A 17632-nucleotide genomic window follows, 5' to 3' on the forward strand; every position below is an offset into this window, starting at 1 on the left:
CTCAAATTGAATTCCATTGATCTTAGGCAGAAGTACAGAAGGATAAGGAGAAACTTTAATATTGAGGATTGCAGATGAATATTTTAATTACCGGTGCTCGGGCTCCGATTGCAATTGAATGGGCTTATAGATTAAAATTCAGTAGGTCGAGCGTAAAGATTATTATGGCTGATAGCATGCGCTTACCAATAGGTAGGTTTACTAATACTATAGAGCGATACTACTATATCAGATCACCAATGCAGTCTCCTAGACTATTCATAGAAGACATATTATCAATAGTTGTAAAAGAAGGAATAAACTTAATTATTCCAACATGTGAAGAAATATTTTACTTATCTAAGCTAAAACATTTTCTACCTACTACAACTCATTTATTTACAGATGAATTTGAAAAACTATCATTGCTGCATAACAAATTTTTATTTATCAAAAATCTTGTTGATGATACTGGTATACATAAGCCAAAAACATATCTTATTAATTCTCAGGACGAGTTTTTACATTGGAAAACAAAACATGATACTAACGACTATATCCTAAAGCCGGTGTTTAGTCGTTTTGGGTCAGAAACAATATTAGACATTTCCAAAATTAGAACTGCAATAAGATATCCTGTTGTTGCTCAACAAAAAATTTCCGGTAGGGAGTTATGCTCCTATAGCCTATCTATAAATGGTAAAATTATTGTACACTCTTGCTACCATCCAAAATATAAAGCTGGTTTAGGAGCTGGAATATATTTTCAACCTGAATATAACCAAGAAATTATTGATTTTGTAAAAAGTACCGCAAGAAAATTCAGCTTTACAGGGCAAATAGCTTTTGATTTTATCGCAGATGATTATGGACATATTTACCCAATTGAATGTAATCCAAGAGGAACGAGTGGGCTGTACTTAATACCTGAATTAAACATATTAGAGTTAATTACAAAACCAAAAGAGTCAAAGTATGTAACACATAATAAACCTTATCAAGTGAAATTTGGTATGTGGTTGTATTCTGCTAATCACATTAAAGGTTTTGGTGTAAAACAATTCATTAAAGATTATAAAAACGCACTAGACATTTATAGTGAAAAAAAGTTACATTACCTACAATTTATTAGTTTTTTCGAAATTCTAATCAGGAGCTTTTCTACAAGATTTAACCTTAAAAAGGCAGCAACACAAGATATTGAGTGGGATGGGCATGAAATTACTGAATCTTGATGATATTAGCTCTGAAGCTGTTCTTAAAGAAAAAACCGAACTTGCTCATTATATGATGTTGCAAGCACTAAAAATACCATTCTTATTAATTGATAATGTTCAAACTGAAATAAGGGCTGCTGTTGTTGATGGGAGTATACTATCTGTAACAGTTAATGAGATTGCTTATAACACATCTTATGTATGTTCTATGTATACTGCTTTTATATCTTATGCTAAACAGGAATTGAAGAAAATAAATAATCTATTGATTCAAAAAATACTACTAATGCTCATTAGCAGTTTGGATAATTTATTAAAGAAAGTGCATATAGATCGTGTTGTTTCCAATAATAATTTTTTACTTTCTACAAATTTATACTTTAATACAACATGGAAGGAAGGTGAACTAAGACAATATTTACAAGGCCTTATAAAAGAATTTCCTGAGCATACTATTATATTTAGGTCCCTAAATTTTCACACTAATAAGGACTTAATACAAGTTTTGAAAAATATTGGCTGTAAGCTAGTTCCAAGTAGACAAGTCTATATATTTGATCAAAGTCTTAAAGACTATACAAAACAAAAAAATTATCAGATTGACCTAAAGCTTTTAAATAATATAAGAGATTATACTTTGTGTTACAATGCAGATATAATGCACAGTGACTACAAACAAATAGAACATTTATACAAAAAATTATATATCGATAAATATTCAACATATAATCCTATTTTTAATGCTCAATACATAGAATACTCACATAAGACATCATTCATTGAATATTTCGGTTTACGTAATAAAGAGGGTGTTTTAGATGCTATAATTGGTTGCTATGATAGAAATAATACTACAACAGCACCAATTGTTGGGTATGATACAGATTTATCACAAAAACTAGGGTTGTATAGAATATTGATGGCTTACTGTATTAATAGAGCGCAACGTAAAGGTATGGTATTGAACCTTAGCTCTGGTGCATCACTATTCAAAATTTTACGTGGTGGTGTACCATTTATCGAATATAGTGCCGTCTATACAAATCATCTAAATAATAGATTGCAAAAATTAACATGGAAGTTATTAGGCAATATACTAATTTACATTGGAGTTCCCATTATGAAGTATTTTAAGTTATGAATATAGAACATCTAAAAAGTTATTGCTACTTAGTAAGTCGATCGAAAGACATAAAATACAAATTGCAAAAATTTTTTATTTTAAATATTCCTATTATTATCTTTAGAGATAATAATAGGAATATTGAGGGGATTTATCGACTATTGTCCACACCGCGGAGTGCCCCTTTCAAATGGAAGGCTAACCAGTGATTACATTAAGTGTTGCTATCATGGTTGGGAATTCAATTTTGAAGGAGTATGTAAAAATATACCTGCTTTAGAAAATGCTCCTAGATTTTGTCTCAAAAAGGTATTTGTTGAGGAATATAAGGGATACGTTTTTGTAAGTCTAAACAGTAATCCATATCCATTATATGGTATACCAGACTTAGATTCCTGCCATCATTACTATTGGACAAGGAAAGTAAATGGTGATCTAATTGATATATTAGAGAATTTTCTTGATGCTACTCATACTCCCTTTATTCATAAATACCTGATACGTAGTCCAAAAAAAGCACAAAAAATTTATGCTCAAGTTAAATGTTTTGATCGTTGTGTAACCATTCATTACACCGGAGAAAATAAGCAATTTGGAGTTATATCTAAATCGTTTGAAAAAGAAAGATTTCAAAGTGACTCCTTGTTTCAAATGCCTAGCATCGCAGAGATTAACTACTACAGTAAAAATGGTTTGAGTCTTAAGATTAGAGCTTATTTGACACCAACTACTACAAATTTACATAATATTCATGTTCTCTTTTACTTTCCTAAAAGGACTATTTTACCTGGATTTTTGAAATACATTATTGCATGGCCATTTTTTCAAATCGCGTTCTTGCAAGATAAAAAAATAGTTGAGAATCAATTAAAAAATAAAGCACATGTTAAAGGATATAGCCCAATTTACTGTGAAGCAGATCTTGTTAGAAAACACCTAGTTAATCTTATAGTAAACTCCAATTTTACTGATCAAACAAGTTACTCAAGAGTAATTACTGTATAAACCCCAGTTATGGATTTCAATTCATAGTGGTCGAATTATACATATTTTATGTAAAAACTTATTGACATCAAAAGTATTTATGTAAAAATGCGTGTGTGTTTAAAGTTTCACATAATTACTTAACTTTAAGCATAAATAGTTTAATTAGCTTAGCTTAAGGAGGCAAAAATGGGATTAAGTGAGCAACAAAAAAAATAAACAACTACAGTCTTTAAACTTTAACGATAACAAAGTAAGCGAGGATAAACTTCATTGCTCAAAGCGGAGTTTAAGTGTACTCAAAGATATGATGAAATTTTTTAATGCAGTTATGTTTATTTCACAGTTACATAGAATAAAACAGCATCATTCAAAGGAGAGAGCTGTAGATAAAATAAACGGAAAGTTTGAGGAGCATGAGTCTGATGCCAAAAAACAATGTGCAGAAATTACAACAGAGCAGCATGTCACAGAATCACAAAAAATAACAGTACCTATAGAACATACAAATTTAGAAATACCTGTAAATTTCGCGCTAATTAATGCTGTAAAACGCGGTGAGCTTGAGACTGTTAAAACTTATTGAAAATAAAGGTGCAGATGTTAATATCAGAAATCAGTATGGACAGCCACTTTTACGCATAGCTGATGGCATCCTTGCTCGGGTATAAGAGAGTAACCTTATAGAGAAAAGAGCTAATGAAGTACAACAGGTTACAACGAAGCAGTATACAAAGTTACAAGAGACCACTAGTACAGCAATACCCATGGAACAACTCAATTTAGAACTAGCTAACGCTGTAGAACAGAATGATTTTGTGAATGTTAAATGAAATATGTTGAGAAAGGTGCTGATGTTAACCTAAGGAACAGGTATGGCTGTACTGAGTTACACAGTGCTGCCGGTAATGGTAGTTTGGATGTAGTGAAATACCTGATTGAGAAAGGCGCTGATGTGAATGCTAATGCTGCAGATACTATGGCGGTGGTACTTCTTTACATAGTGCTGTAGGTAGTAAGAGCTTAGATGTAGTAAAATATCTAGTCGATAAGGGTGCTGATATAAATAGTACAACAAAAGATGGAACTACAGCACTACACATAGCGGCTGGTCAACATAATTGTGAAATAATAGAATACTTAATTCTGAAAGGGGCAGATATTAATGTTAGAGATAATGATGGCAATATACCTTTGCATTTAGCTGCTCAAGACAATATATTTCAGAACCAAGAAGATAAAATAGATGTAATGAAATACCTTATACGAAGAGGTGCTGATATTAATGCTAAAAATAATGACGGTAAAACTGCTGCGAATGTTGCAACTGACTCAAATGTGATCAAATATTTGAATTCTGTTCAGAAGAGTTAAGAATTTAGTAAATTGTCTAAAATAATAAAGAGGAGTATACCTAGAAACGACTACCATACTCCTCTTTGACTACCTCAATTCTTCTGTCAGTTAACTCTTGTCTGTCAGATTAAGTTGTGTCTAGTACAAATAAATTATCAAATATAACGAAGGGGAGTATACCCAATATTATATAAACAATTGCCATGCTCCACTTCAACCACTATCTACTTCTGTAACCCAGTTTCATTGCTATGAAGCGATACATTATCAATATAAGTAGCAGGTGAAACCCCATACTTCTTCTCGCCCTCTTCTATAGCTTTTTTAATTGCATACTCATCAACTCCATTCTTCAACATCGATTGTTGAGCTGGCGACAAAAGGTTCTCTTGAGTTGGTTGTTGCTTACTTTGTGTTTTATTGAATACACTAGCAGCAAACATACCTAACAGCAGTGCGTTGTTTATTACAGTAGCATTTATCTCTGGTGCAAACGTAATAGTATTGTCATGATTAGTGCTACGCTCCTTAGAAGTAAGTAAAGCTGGAGATTCTGTAGAACCTTTAATCCAATTCATAACTCTATCATTTATTAATAATGATAATTTTCCTTGTTGGTTTCCTGTTACAGAACGGCGGCTACGACTAGCACCTAGTCCTTGTAGATATTTAACTACATCATGTGTTCCTGCTAAACCTAAAGGTGTTTCATTATATTTATTTTTAGCATTAATATCAGCTCCTTTTTCTACAAGGTATTTAACTGTATCTAAGTGACCCCTCCAAGCAGTCATATGTAATGGAGTATTCCGGACTTTATTCTCAGCATTTACATCAACGCCTTCCCCTATAAGATATTTTACTATATCTAAGTGACCACCAGAAGCAGCAACGTGTAAAGGTGTCATGCCATCATTGTCCTTAACATTAAAATCAGCACCTTTCTCATCAACTAAGTATTTAACTACATCTAAGTGACCATTATCAGCAACCCTGTGTAAAGGAGTCCAACCATGGAAATCACCTGCATCCTGAACATTAAAATAAGCACCTTTTGTATCAATTAAGTATTTAACTATATCTAAGTGACCACTGTAAACAGCAAAGTGTAAAGGAGTCCAGCCATCATTGTCCTTAACCTTAAAATCAGCACCTTTCTCATCAACTAAGTATTTAACTACATCTAAGTGATCATTTTTAGCAGCAAAGTGTAAAGGAGTCCAGCCATCATTGTCCTTAACCTTAAAATCAGCACCTTTCTCATCAACTAAGTATTTAACTACATCTAAGTGATCATTTTTAGCAGCAAAGTGTAAAGGAGTCAAGCCATGTCTGCGTTTAGCATTAACATTAGCTCCTTTTTCTACAAGAGATTTAACTATATCTAAATGACCATTTTCAGCAGCAAGATGTAAAGGAGTATCATCGAATGTGTTCCTAAAATTCACATTAGCACATTTATCTAATAAAAACTTTGCTATACCCACAAAACCTTTTTTAGCAGCCCAATGAAGAATCGTGTTTTCATGCCAGTGATAATAATCTCTAGTATTTACATCAGCACCCTTATTAATATACTCTTTAACCTTATCAAGGTTGGATTCTTTTACAGCTATAATTAGCTCTAAGCTCAACTTTTGGCTATTTTGATTAGTAATTTCTTGTGATGTTTTGCACTCATTTAGTTCTGTAGTCTGTTGCCTTTCTGTAACCTGCGGCGCTTCTGTTGTAACCTGCTGTCTCTCAGTAACCTGTTGCATTTTTGTTGTTACCTGCTGTCCTTCTGTAGTCTGCTGCTTTTCTGTAATCTGTGTTCCTTCTGTTACAACCTGCTGCTTTTCTATGACCTGTGATACTTCTGTAACTTGTTGTGCTTTTGTTGTCATTGTTGTCTTTCTGTAGTTCGTTGCTTCTCTGTAATGAGTTTTACGCTTGTTCTAACTGTACTCATTTGAGTAGTAGCTTCTTGTGGAGTATTGATACCGTTTACTTCTGTAACTCGCTGCTCACCTGTAACTTGTTTTGCACTTGTTCTAGCTGTACTCATTTGAGTAGTAATTTCTTGTGGCATTTTGCTATAACTTTCTATTAAAAGACCATCTCTGGATTTAGGTAAAAGATCAGAAATAAATTTCCAAATCTCTTGTACAAGACTTTTAGGTGGCTCTTCTGTGACTGGTTGTTCTTTTGTGCTAATCTGCCCTTGTGGTGTTTTGTTGTCATTTAGTTCTGTAGTTTGTTGTTGACTTGCCCCAACCGTACTCATTTGAGTAGTAGCTTCTTGTGGTGTTTTACTATCATTTAGTTCTGTTGTGCTAATTTGAGTAGTAATTTCTTGTGGCACTTTGCTATAACTTTCTGTTATATGCCTCTCACTTGTCCCAACTGTACTAATTTGAGTGGTAAATTCCTGTGGCGCTTTGCTGTAACTCTCTGTCACATGCTTCTCACTTGTTCCAACTGTGCTAATTTGAGTAGCAGTTTCTTGTGGAACTTTGTTATCATTTACTTCTGTTACTTCTGTAATTTGCTGTCCCTTTGTAACCTGTTGTGCATTTGTTGTCACCTGTTGTTCTTCCGTTTCCATAAGGTATCCAGATACATCTAAGTGCCCATTCTGAATGGCTCTTAGCATAGGAGTTTTGCCGTCTCTATCAGTAGCTTTGTGGTTAGCACCCTTCTCTATAAGGTATTTTATTACATCTAAATGACCTTTCTGAGCAGCTAAATGAAGAGCAGTACTATAGCTATATCCACCTTGATAAGCATCAACATCAGCACCTTTCTCTACAAGAGATTTGACTATATCTAAATGACCATGTTCAACAGCTAAATGTAAAGGCATAAAACCTAAGCTATCTTGAGCATTAAAATCAGCACCTTTATCCAATAAAAACCTTGTTATATCTAAGTTGCCACTTTTAGCAGCTATATGCAAAGCTGTACTGCCATTACTATCTTTAGTCTCTACATTAGCTCCCTTATTAACATACTCTTTAACCTTATCAAGATTAGATTGTTTTACAGCATTAATTAGCTCTAAGTTAAGCTGTTTTATAGTCTGGCTACTTTGAGTAGTAGTTTCTTGTGGCGCTTTGCTGTTATTATGAAACCGATTAACAAGATCCTTAAGCTTTTCCAAAACCTCTACATCACCAAGAGCATCTCTACCTGTATCTATAGCCTTCTCCTGTCCACGTCGTGTACCTAAGTACCGTGTACCCACTCTTATACCCCATTGCCAACCACGCGGATTTGACACTAACCTGGTTATAAAGAGTATTACATTAACTATACCTATATTTCGTTTTGAACGATAAAGCTTAACTGTATTATCTTCGCTTAAGCTTATTACCCCTGTATGCCCAATTTTACCATTAAGATTTCCTTGATTTAAAATACCAGACTGTAATAGCTTAACAACACTGTCTTTTTCAGTTATATCATTAGTTTGACCTATACCCATTTTACCCTCTTTAAATGTTAACTAACTACCTGCACTATAAAAATTAGATAGTTGTAAATAACTTCACGTATACCAAACATGGCTTAACTTATAATACAAATATTTTCTATGTCAACAGTTTTTTAATACATTACGTCAATTGGTTAGAAAAACAGAGCAAAGTCTGGAATTAGCTTGAAGATTTATAGTTTATTGCTATCGTTCTTGCAATTTTGTCGTAAAAAAACTGCTTGTGTTTGTCGAATATTGCAGATATGAAAATTAGTGTTATAACTACAAATGTTAAGATCAACAAGGGTTCTGGCCACCATTCAAAAGCATGCTTATTGTATAACTCTTCTAGAGTAAGTGCATAATTCAATACAAGTATGTTAGAAGCCCCAAACAAAACGTACCTGACTATTGCTTGAACTAAAGTAATATTTTCAAGTGTATTTGCATCTTTTATGTGAATACCACATAACAATTGTCCTGGAGTACCACTAAACCTTTTGATCATGAATACTCCAAATATTATTGATAGCAGGAAAAACAAGTATGTTGCTAATAGCTCAGCTTTATTAGTGTCAAAAGTCATTTCTGCAAAATAGAGGAAGACTAAAGTGATTCCTGTAATAGTAAGGTAATCGATAATATATGCTGCTACACGCTTAAATATTCCCACGTAGCTTAGATTTGAGTGATGTTTTTCAGGTTTGTAATCGATTACTACTGTTTTCGCAATCTTATCATGAAAAAGTTGTTTACGTTGATCAAATTTTGCAAGCATTAAAACTAAAATTGGTAAAATAAAGAACCAGTCAGAAATGTAGATGGGTAACATCAGAAGCATCTTAAGAATACTTCTTATTACTATCTGTGTTAAAGCAACATTTTCAAAAGTATTTGCATCTTTTATGTACATACCACATAGCAATTTGCCTGGAGTCCAGCCAAGTTTTGTTATCATTAATACTTCTAATATCACATATACTAATGCTCCTAACATCTCATATTGGATTGAGGAGGTTATATCGTCATGAAATACATAATTAAGAACGTCAGTAAGAGACTTTCCTGATAGTAGAAATAAAGTGAATAAGAAAAAAACTAGAAATATTATTTGATCGGCTGTATATGCTACAATACGCCTGCTAATTTCTGCATAGTTTACTTTAATATCCATTTTTATGCCTTACATAACCATCTAATGTTACCATATTAGCAATTAAACAATAGTAAAATGGGATATATTGCTATATTCCTCTATGATATGCTCTTTATTTCATATCTGAGAAAGCTTTTCTGCAATCCTGATCGAAGGAGAAGGATCTAAAACAATTTCACAAACTTCTTTTATAAAAGCCTTGCGTTGTTCTTGAGTTGTATATTTTTCAACAAGATGTTCTATAAACATATCTGTAAGCTTCTCGGCAATATGTCTACGTAAAACCTTTGCAAATTTATTTAAATTACTTGACACAATTTTCCTTATTTTTAGCGTTGAACGAAGATTTTCAATTACATCAATATTCTCCTGATTTTCGCTAATAATATCATATATTAATCTACTTACCTCTGTACAAACTTCATCAATTGTTTTACTGATTGACTGTTGCTGACCCACACCCATTTAATCCTCCTCAAGTATAATTAATAAACTACCTTTACTATGAAGCTAAATGATCGAAACAATCCCACCAAAATGCTAAATATAGCTTACTATAACACAGATATTTTTAGTGTCAATGATTTCTAAGTGAATTTGATATGAATTAAAAATCCGACAGAGAAGGTAGATCAAAGCAAACAATTAGCTTAAAGGTTTATATTCTATCGCCACTGTTCTTGCGATTTTATCATGAAGAAATTGCTTGCGCTGATCAAATATTGCATATACAAAAATTAGCATCATAGTCATAAAGATTAAGCCTGAAAATGGATCAAGCCACCATTCAGAGGTATACTTATTAAAAATTTCCCTTCTCGTGATTAGTATAGGGAAGCGAATAATTTCAACCAAGACATGCCTAATTATCGCTTGCACCAGAGTAATATTTTCAAATGTATCTGCATCTTTTATATGAATACCGCTTAACAATTGTCCTGGAGTACCACCAAATTTTCTTATCATGAATACACCGAATACTATTGATAGCAAAAAAGATAAGTAAGTACGTTTAATGAATAATTTAGATCCAGCAATGTGAAAAATTATTCCTATAAAAATCAAAGAGATTAAAGAAATTCCAATAATAACAAGACTGTCAATAATATGCGCCATAACACGTCTAGCTATTCCCGCATAGTTTGAATTTAAGTAACATTTTTCAGACTGATGCTCTATCACTACCGTGTTTGCAATTTTATCGTAAAAGGACTGATTGAATTTATTAAATGCTGCAAATATTAAAACCAAGATTGGTAAAATTAAAAACCACTCAGAGATATAGAGCATAATAAACAAAAGCGCCTTGAGACTACTTCTCATAATTACTTGCATTAAAGCAGCGTTTTTAAGTGTGCTTGCATCTTTTATATATATACCAAAGAGTAATTTTCCAGGAGTCCAGCCAAGTCTTGTTATCATTAATACTTCTAATGCTATATATAGCAAACTTTCTAGTAATGTACCTGGATCTTTTAATATTTCATATCGTTTTGACACGAGGCCTGTATCAATATCATTATCAGGAAAGACATAATTAAAAAAGTCAGCAGGTGGTTCTTCTGGTAATATAAATAAAATTAATAAAAAAAATGATGAACAACAGACTAGGAATATCGTTTGGTCTACTATATATGCTGCCACACGTTTAGTGATTCTTGCGTAATTCGCTTTAATATCCATTCTATACCTCACATGACGATTTAATATTACAATATTAGCAATTAAACAATAGTAAAAGGCAGCTTAACCTTTTTTCAAGAAGTACACTGCAAAAAAGCTATATTAATAGGAATAGATTAACCTCTTTCTAAGATTTGATATTAAAAATTGCTCCTCGGTGTTTGTTTTAATTCTATACTCTTATTAACATAAGATAAGAAAAATTATATGTGAAGTAACATATTTTTTAATCTCAAATTAAATACTTTTTTAAGAAAAATGATATCTTTAGCGTAACAAAATTTTCATTTGTTTACTTTACTCAATCTCTAAATTTGCAAAAAACACCCTATATTGTGGAGAAATAGAGAATGTTATTAACAGATTATGTAAAAATATGGGACCTTTATTGGTAAAAATTTGAAGCAAAATACCGTGTTTGTTCGATTAGTTTTTAGCGTATTTTTTATTTCATATTTTAGCTGAAAGACCTCCATTTAGTGGGTAACACTGGACTCGAACCAGCGACCACTTGCACGTCAAGCAAGTGCTCTACCAACTGAGCTAATTACCCGCAACATAGTATAGTTCCGCAATGAAATGAAAGTCAATTACTTCCATGTGCAGTGCAACTATTAAAGACGAATGATATTTTATTCCCTGGTGAGCGTTCTATTTTATTTTCCATTTCTAGTTCTAAAAGAGCCATTAAAGCCATATCTGGGGACAATCCACTTTCTAATATCAGCTCATCTACATTGATAGGTACAGAATTGATATGATTAACTATAATTGATTTTGCTTGCTGCAATTCCTCTTGCTCTGGATGAGCAACTATATTAAAAAGGTTTCTCTGACTTTGTGGTAAATTAAACCTGAAACTTTCTATTATATCATCAACAGATTCCACAAGTTTAGCACCGTTTTTAATAAGATAATTGCTACCACTACAACGCAAATCTAGAGGAAAACCAGAAACAGCAAAAACTTCTCTTCCTTGATTTAAAGCAAAGTTTGCTGTAATCAAAGAACCGGAGTGCCTTGATGCTTCAACTACTACTACGCCTAATGATAGACCAGATATAATGCGATTTCTCTGAGGAAAATATTGTGGTTTAGGCTTTGTTGCAAAAGGAAGTTCAGTAATGACTAGCCCACCATTTTTAACAATTTGCTCATATAAATCTATATTTTCTCTCGGATATACTACATCAATTCCACTTGCTACTACAGCAATTGTGGGATAATTTTTATATATTACGCTATTTGCAGCAGTATCGATTCCTTTTGCAAGCCCAGAAACGGTTATAAAACCAGCTTCGCTTAGGTCAAGGGCAAGTTTATTAGCAAATTTTCTGCCATTTATTGAGGAATTACGTCCACCGATTATAGCAATCATTTCCTGATTTAATAACGATGTGTCACCCAATGCAGCGATTACAGGAGGACAATCTAAAATATTTCTTAAAAGACCCGGATAATCTGGATCACATGCAGGTATAATTTTGGCTCCTGTTTTTTCTGTCATGCTGATTTCTTCTTGTGCATCCTGGACGCTGTATATCTTTTTGTTTTCCAATCTATTTAAATATTCGTGTGCCTTATTTAAGGAGTCACATGCTCTTAATAAACTGAAGAACTTCATTGTTCCAACAGTTCTTGCTAAACTTAACCATATTGCTAGCTCTTCGTTATTTAATTTATTTATCTTCATAAAAGAATTTACATCTACTAATACAACTATAACTTTATCAGAAAAACGTTTAACAAACCATTAATATCTAAATTATAATATATTTTAATAAATATTTCATCAAAAGACTTGAATTTCTCACTAACCTGATGTACCTAAAATTATATAGACATGTAATGCTTATGACACATTTTACAACAGACAAGTGCATAAAGTGTAAGTACACCGATTGTGTAGAAGTCTGTCCAGTTGACTGCTTTTATGAAGGCAAGAATATGCTTATAATTAATCCTGATGAGTGTATTGACTGTGGTGTTTGCATACCTGAATGCCCAGTAGAAGCAATTGTAACTGATGATTCAGTAAAAGATATTCTAGATATAGATGAAGAGTCGCTTACCAACGAGCAAAAGATCTTTAAGTTGTTTTATAATATCAACAAAGAATATTCACAGAAATGGCCAAATATTACAGCTAAAAAGGAACCACTAGATACAGCCGAAGAATATAAACACAAAAATGATAAGTCAAAATATTTTATAGAGAATGAAGAATAAAACCGCTAAGTTAGCCAAAGCTACAGCAATTTTTTTGTTTATTGAGTAATATTCCGAATTTTTGTCGCAGTTTTTTGTATATCTTCATGTGAAAGTGGTATTAAACCGAGTCTAAATAGGTAGCCACTGTCAATATTGATAGCATCCATAATTTCTCTTATGAACTCCTTCAACCCATGAACATTTCCTATGTGATCTTTTTTTATATAAAGATATAAAGGCCTTGCTAGTATATATTTCCCTGACGATATGTTTTCGTAAGTCGGCTCAATGCCCGCAATTGTGCTTCCTTGTATTTTATCTTGATTCCTCATTAGAAAACTAAAACTAAATATCCCCAGAGCATTTCTATTGCTGTTAAGTTTTTGTATTATGATGTTTTCATTAGCACTGACTTCAATATATCTACCATCATCTCGTATACTACTGCATACTTTTTTTCTTTCTTCATACTTCGGATAAGTTTGCTTAAAAGGTTTAGAATTCATACATGAGTATTGATCAAGCATAATAGATGCAATTAAGGTTTCATAAGTACCAGAATTACGATATGGACCGTAGATTTCAATATCAGTCTTTGGAAAGATCTTGTTCACATCAGACCAATAATTTCTATTGTTCTTTACTAGCTCGTTATTTTTCTGTGAGTATGCTGATAAAGCATTAAATAAATCCTTTTTCGTGAAATCAAACTTATAACTCTGATTTGAATTAGCTACAACGATTCCATCATATCCTATTATTATTTCCGCTATTTCATCAACCTTATTCCTCTTACATAGCTCTCTTTCTACTTCTTTTATGGGGCGAGATGATGTAGCAATATCCGGAGTATCTTCTCCTAAACCAGAGCAGAACATTTTAAAACCTGCTCCGCTTCCTACCGATTCTACAACGGGGGTTTTAAAGGAAAATACACGATTAAATTCTTCAGCTATGAATGATATAAACGGAAAGACTGTTGAAGATCCAGCAATCCTAATGTAATTTCTAGCTTCAGTATTAAAAAAGGGAGCGCAAACTAGAAAAATTAAGGCAAACGCAAAGTTTCTGAACATTACTTTTTATATTAAAACATAAACCAATTATCATAGAAAAAGATAAAACTGAAAAGACTTAATTTGTTTAAGAAAAGTTATACACACACCCTGCGATACCAAAACAAATACATAGGTATTCCACTTACAGTAAATAAACTTGCTACTGATAAGATACTCATAGAGGTTTCAGAGATCACCCAACAGCAGAAGGCTGCAGCTATTATCCCGATTAAAAGCTGGTGATAGAATCTGGCAAGCTTGATTAAAGCTAAGCTGCATATTAAGTAAACAAATAAAAATGATACTACAGAGAAATCAATAATTGATGTGATTTGCTCAGCAAAATTGTTGCTTGATGTGAGCATAAGTAAAATCAGAGTGCCGAGTGAACTAGTGATTATTCCCCAAAAAGGAGAGCCATGTTTATTTTTCTTAGCAAAAAATTTTGGCATAAGTTTATCTTCAGCGAGACCTAAGGCAACTTGTCCACTTGCTAAAACCCAAGCATTCAGACAGCCAATGCAAAATATAAAGGCAACAATAGAAATTCCTAGGTGCCAATTACCGGCCAGCATAATTTTTATTGCATCTACGTATGGCGCCTTTGAATTGACTAAATCATTGCCATTTATGAGTCCCATAATTGTAAGACTATTAATGAAATATATAATAGCGACACAGACTGTACCAAACACTATTGCTCTTGGAATTGTCTTAGCTGGATTATTCACTGATCCTGCAGGTGCTGTTGCTGATTCAAGACCAACAAAACACCACATGGTCAGAAGCGTTGATCGCGCAAGAATTTGCGATAGTGTAAGGCTCGAGACTTCATTACTTACAACAAAGTTGCTCTTGTCAAAATAAAATAAAGCAATTGCTGGAATTAAGAGTAAAACTGCGATTTTGATGATTGTTAATAAAAGTTCAACATATCCAGCAGTAGTGATTCCTCTCAGATTTATTAACGTAATAGTTGCAAGTAGTAGTATTTCTAAAAACAGGTGCATGTCACTATGAAAAAGCTGCGTAAGGTAACCAACGCTTGCAACCACTACAGCAGTTGTACTTACCCAAGAGATTACCCAGTACGTCCATCCAGTGAAGAAAGCTGCTGTTGGACCAAAAGCATGTTTTACATATGCGTGCGGCCCACCTGTCTCAGGAAATTTTGCACAGAGTAAGGCAAACACCAGAGCAAGGGATATAGCACCTGCACTAGATATCAGCCAACTTGTTAAACTATAAATGCCATAAGGAGCAAGACTAATTGGCAACATAAAGATGCCAGAGCCAATTTGACTGCTGATTACTAAAGCAAAAATTGCTAAAAAACCTATTTTATTTGACACTCTCATCATATTAAAAGTTAAAAATATAATTTTAATTAAAAAAATTCAATAAATTTCCCAACTTCCAGTTTAAAAACGGAATTTTTTTTGTAGTATTAGAACAGGCAACCCACTGATAGTAAATAAGCTTGCTATTAGCAAAGTATACATAGGAGTTTCAAATATTATCCAGCAGCAAAAGGATATTGCTATCACTCCGATCAGAAGCTGACAATAGTGCTTTTCTTGTATGACGAATTTCAAAAAAGCAACGGTACACACTAAGTAGACAAATAAAACTGATATTACAGAAAAGTCGATAATTGATGTTATTTGCTCGGCAAAATTGTTATTTGATGTAAGGATAAGTAGAACTAAAGTACCAAATGCACTGGTTAATATTCCCCAAAAGGGAGAATCGTATTTATTTTTCCTAGCAAAAAATTCTGGCATAAGTTTATCTTCAGCAAGACCTAGAGCAACTTGCCCACTTGCTAAAACCCAAGCGTTGAGATTACCAACACAGACAATAAATGCAATAAAAGAAATAATTAAGTACCAATTACCAGGAAATATGATCCTTATTGCATCCACATATGGTGCTTTTGAATTGACTAAATCATTGCCATTTATGAGTCCCATGATTGCAAGGCTATTAATAAAATATATTACTGCAACAGAGATTGTGCCAAGTACTATTGCCCTTGGTATTGTTTTAGCTGGATTATTAACCGATCCTGCAGGTGCTGTCGCTGATTCAAGACCAACAAAACACCACATGGTCAAAAGTGTTGATCGCGCAAGAATTTGCGATAGTGTAAGGCTAGCCACTTCACTGCTTACCATGAAATTGTTCTTATTAAAGTGGAATAAAACTACTGCTGGAATCAAAAGCAACGCTGCAGTCNGCAGTCTTAATGATAGTTAACAAGAGCTCAACGCGTCCAGCCGCAGTTACTCCTTTGAGGTTTACTAATATGATTATTACAAGTAACAATATTTCCCAAAATAGCCGTATATTTTGATGAAAAAGTGGACTAAGGTAACCAATAGTTGCAACTGTTACGGCAGTCGAACTCACCCACGAGATTACCCAATACGTCCACCCAGTGAAAAAAGCTGCCGTTGGACCAAAGGCATGTTTTACATATGCGTGCGGCCCACCTGTCTCGGGAAATTTTGCACAGAGCAAGGCAAACACCAGAGCAAGGGATATAGCACCTGCACTAGATATCAGCCAACTTGTTAAACTATAAATGCCATAAGGAGCAAGGCTAATTGGCAACATAAAGATGCCAGAGCCAATTTGACTGCTGATTACTAAAGCAAAAATTGCTAAAAAACCTATTTTTTTGTGCACAATGTTTTTAATATTTCTATAAAGACTAACAGTCAATCTAAAAATTTCAATATGCTTCTCCGAGAACGGTAAATACAGTTCATAGAAGCAGCACTTTAATTTATAACTCTCCTACAGTGATATGTAATCGTTAACACAACTATTAAAATAGTCAAATACAGTAGAGCTTGTTATTCCACTGTATTTGTAAAACGTCATTACTCTATATAATGTTGTTTTGATTTATAAGCTCATTTTCACTTGATGAAGCGTTCTGCTCCCATGGATGATTTGTTGTCACTATCTCTTCTTTTATATTTGTTCCGAATATATTTTGACTAACTTGGCTTATTTTTTCATCCATTCCTTGTATCCCCTCCTCTAACTTTTCTTGTAAATTGTCTTTTACCTCTTTTAATTTAATAGTAAGATCATTTAAATTACCTTCTAATGAGCTCTTTACTGTACTCAATAAGTCTGTTGCCATAGTAATTCTCCTTAAAATCATTGAACAATGAGTTTGTTCTACATGAAGAAGGTAAAAAAAATATGTATGGTCTATGAACACTAAATTATTTAATATTGACTTTGTGGTGATACTTATTTTAACTATTAACTATAGCTATAGTTAATAGAAATGGCTTTCTTTTTTTACTTTTTTGCAGCTTTGAGTGTCTTGTCTGCCGTGTGTGTAATTAGTGCGAAAAATCCTGTACACTCAGTATTATTTTTAACTCT

The 17632-nt window shown here is 33.1% G+C and overlaps 4 protein-coding genes and 1 non-coding gene across 5 annotated transcripts in view; 2 read left to right on the top strand and 3 right to left on the bottom strand.

Annotated features, from left to right (window-relative positions):
- Positions 1-4883: 4883 nt before the first annotated feature.
- On the bottom strand, positions 4884-6545 carry LOC108364869 (putative ankyrin repeat protein RF_0381). The gene has a single exon (XM_017618737.1). It carries the CDS (start codon positions 6543-6545, stop codon positions 4884-4886), a length of 1662 nt encoding a protein of 553 aa, XP_017474226.1.
- Positions 6546-11435: 4890 nt separating this feature from the next.
- On the bottom strand, positions 11436-11508 carry TRNAV-GAC (transfer RNA valine (anticodon GAC)). Its single transcript has one exon. It is a non-coding gene; the product is annotated as a tRNA-Val (tRNA).
- A 33-nt stretch (positions 11509-11541) lies between these two features.
- Positions 11542-12462, bottom strand: LOC108364870 (protein smf-like). Its single transcript, XM_017618738.1, has one exon. The coding sequence runs from the start codon at positions 12460-12462 to the stop codon at positions 11542-11544; it is 921 nt and encodes a 306-aa protein (XP_017474227.1).
- A 341-nt stretch (positions 12463-12803) lies between these two features.
- On the top strand, positions 12804-13184 carry LOC108364871 (ferredoxin-1-like). Its single transcript, XM_017618739.1, has one exon. The coding sequence runs from the start codon at positions 12804-12806 to the stop codon at positions 13182-13184; it is 381 nt and encodes a 126-aa protein (XP_017474228.1).
- Positions 13185-16129: 2945 nt separating this feature from the next.
- The window catches only part of LOC108364872 (probable fructose-bisphosphate aldolase class 1), an 8920-nt gene continuing 7417 nt past the window's right edge, over positions 16130-17632 (top strand). Inside the window, exon 1 of the mRNA XM_017618740.1 lies at positions 16130-16372. Coding sequence (XP_017474229.1) covers positions 16130-16372 — 243 coding nt within the window. The remainder of the gene's footprint in view (positions 16373-17632) is intronic.

This window comes from Rhagoletis zephyria, unplaced genomic scaffold, assembly GCF_001687245.7.
Source record: "Rhagoletis zephyria isolate East Lansing unplaced genomic scaffold, Rhagoletis_zephyria_1.1 Rzeph_scaffold_01695, whole genome shotgun sequence".
Lineage (NCBI taxonomy): Eukaryota > Metazoa > Arthropoda > Insecta > Diptera > Tephritidae > Rhagoletis > Rhagoletis zephyria.

Coding starts and splice junctions, on each gene's coding strand:
- LOC108364869 (XM_017618737.1), bottom strand. CDS start 6,545: ATGACAACAAAAGCACAACAAGTTACAGAAGTATCACAGGTCATAGAA.
- LOC108364870 (XM_017618738.1), bottom strand. CDS start 12,462: ATGACAGAAAAAACAGGAGCCAAAATTATACCTGCATGTGATCCAGAT.
- LOC108364871 (XM_017618739.1), top strand. CDS start 12,804: ATGCTTATGACACATTTTACAACAGACAAGTGCATAAAGTGTAAGTAC.